Genomic DNA, 1,022 nt, shown 5'->3' with positions numbered 1-1,022 from the left:
CGGAGTCATCATCTTCAACTACAGGCTTCTTAGGCTTACATGACTTAAGGGACTTCGACAACGCCTTTCCCACAACATCCTGGTCACCACCAAGAACGCTTAAGACAAATTTTGGCAGATCTATCTTCCCCTGGTTGTAACGGTCCTGGCGCGACACTTCTTGATACATAGGAGCCTCTTTCACACCTTTCAATAACGCTAAAGTTTCAAGCTCCTGCAGAAGCAGCAACATCAACGATTCATTAGGTTCAACCTGTGTTGCTAGTGACCTGACCTTTTGCTTCATCACCTCCACGTCATCGTGCTTGAGCTTATCTGGTGGAGTAGGTCTAACTGTTGCCGCCGCTCCCTCTTCCGACCTACTTTTCTTTACCGGGGTGCATCGCTCGTTGATGGCTCCTGTAAACAAAATAACTCATGTGATACACATAACCAACTGGCCCCACCGCGATACTTTTTAGTAACATTACCAATACTAGACACGAGAAAAAAAAAAAAACCTAGTCTACCAAAAATTCTCAAGAGAAAACTTACCACTAACTGCTGACCTCTCGGCTGTCCCTTCTCATTAGCATAAACTATTGCCAGGTGCACGAGCAATCTCCAATTGGACGTGTTCGGTTCCTTCTCCGCCAGTTCAAATATATCCTGGGGTGGGGAGTCTATGAGCCCACTTACAAACTGCTCCATCTCCATCTCCGTAGACTCCTCGGTCACAGTGTCCAGATCCGGTGTAATGTTTTTGAGTGTTTCTGTTTTTGAGTGTTTCCCCTCATTGTTTGGGAACGCTCAAAAATAGATTGACGAGTTTTTCTGTGTATCCCCCCTATTGAAAAGTCATGGTCTCTCTAGCTGCCTATTGTTTGGAAACACTGACACATGGGAAACAACCACAGATGTTACACCGGTCTTGCGAACTGCTTCACCTGCTCTACGTCTACATCCCTGAGCCTCTTTACCAAAGGCAGGAGGTTCACCCCTCTTAGGCTGTGCCTCCTTTTCAGTACAGTTGGGAGAACCAT

General features: G+C 46.4%; 1 protein-coding gene across 1 annotated transcript; it reads right to left on the bottom strand.

Moving 5' to 3' along the window:
• Positions 1-339: 339 nt before the first annotated feature.
• Positions 340-1,022, bottom strand: LOC135499346 (uncharacterized). Its single transcript, XM_064790092.1, has 3 exons — positions 904-1,022; positions 535-781; positions 340-399 (listed from the first exon to the last, which is right to left on the bottom strand). The coding sequence occupies exons 1-3, from the start codon at positions 1,020-1,022 to the stop codon at positions 370-372; spliced, it is 396 nt and encodes a 131-aa protein (XP_064646162.1). The 3' UTR covers positions 340-369.

Source organism: Lineus longissimus, chromosome 15 (assembly GCF_910592395.1).
Source record: "Lineus longissimus chromosome 15, tnLinLong1.2, whole genome shotgun sequence".
NCBI classification, from domain to species: domain Eukaryota; kingdom Metazoa; phylum Nemertea; class Pilidiophora; order Heteronemertea; family Lineidae; genus Lineus; species Lineus longissimus.
This window is presented reverse-complemented; position numbering and strand designations above follow the sequence as displayed.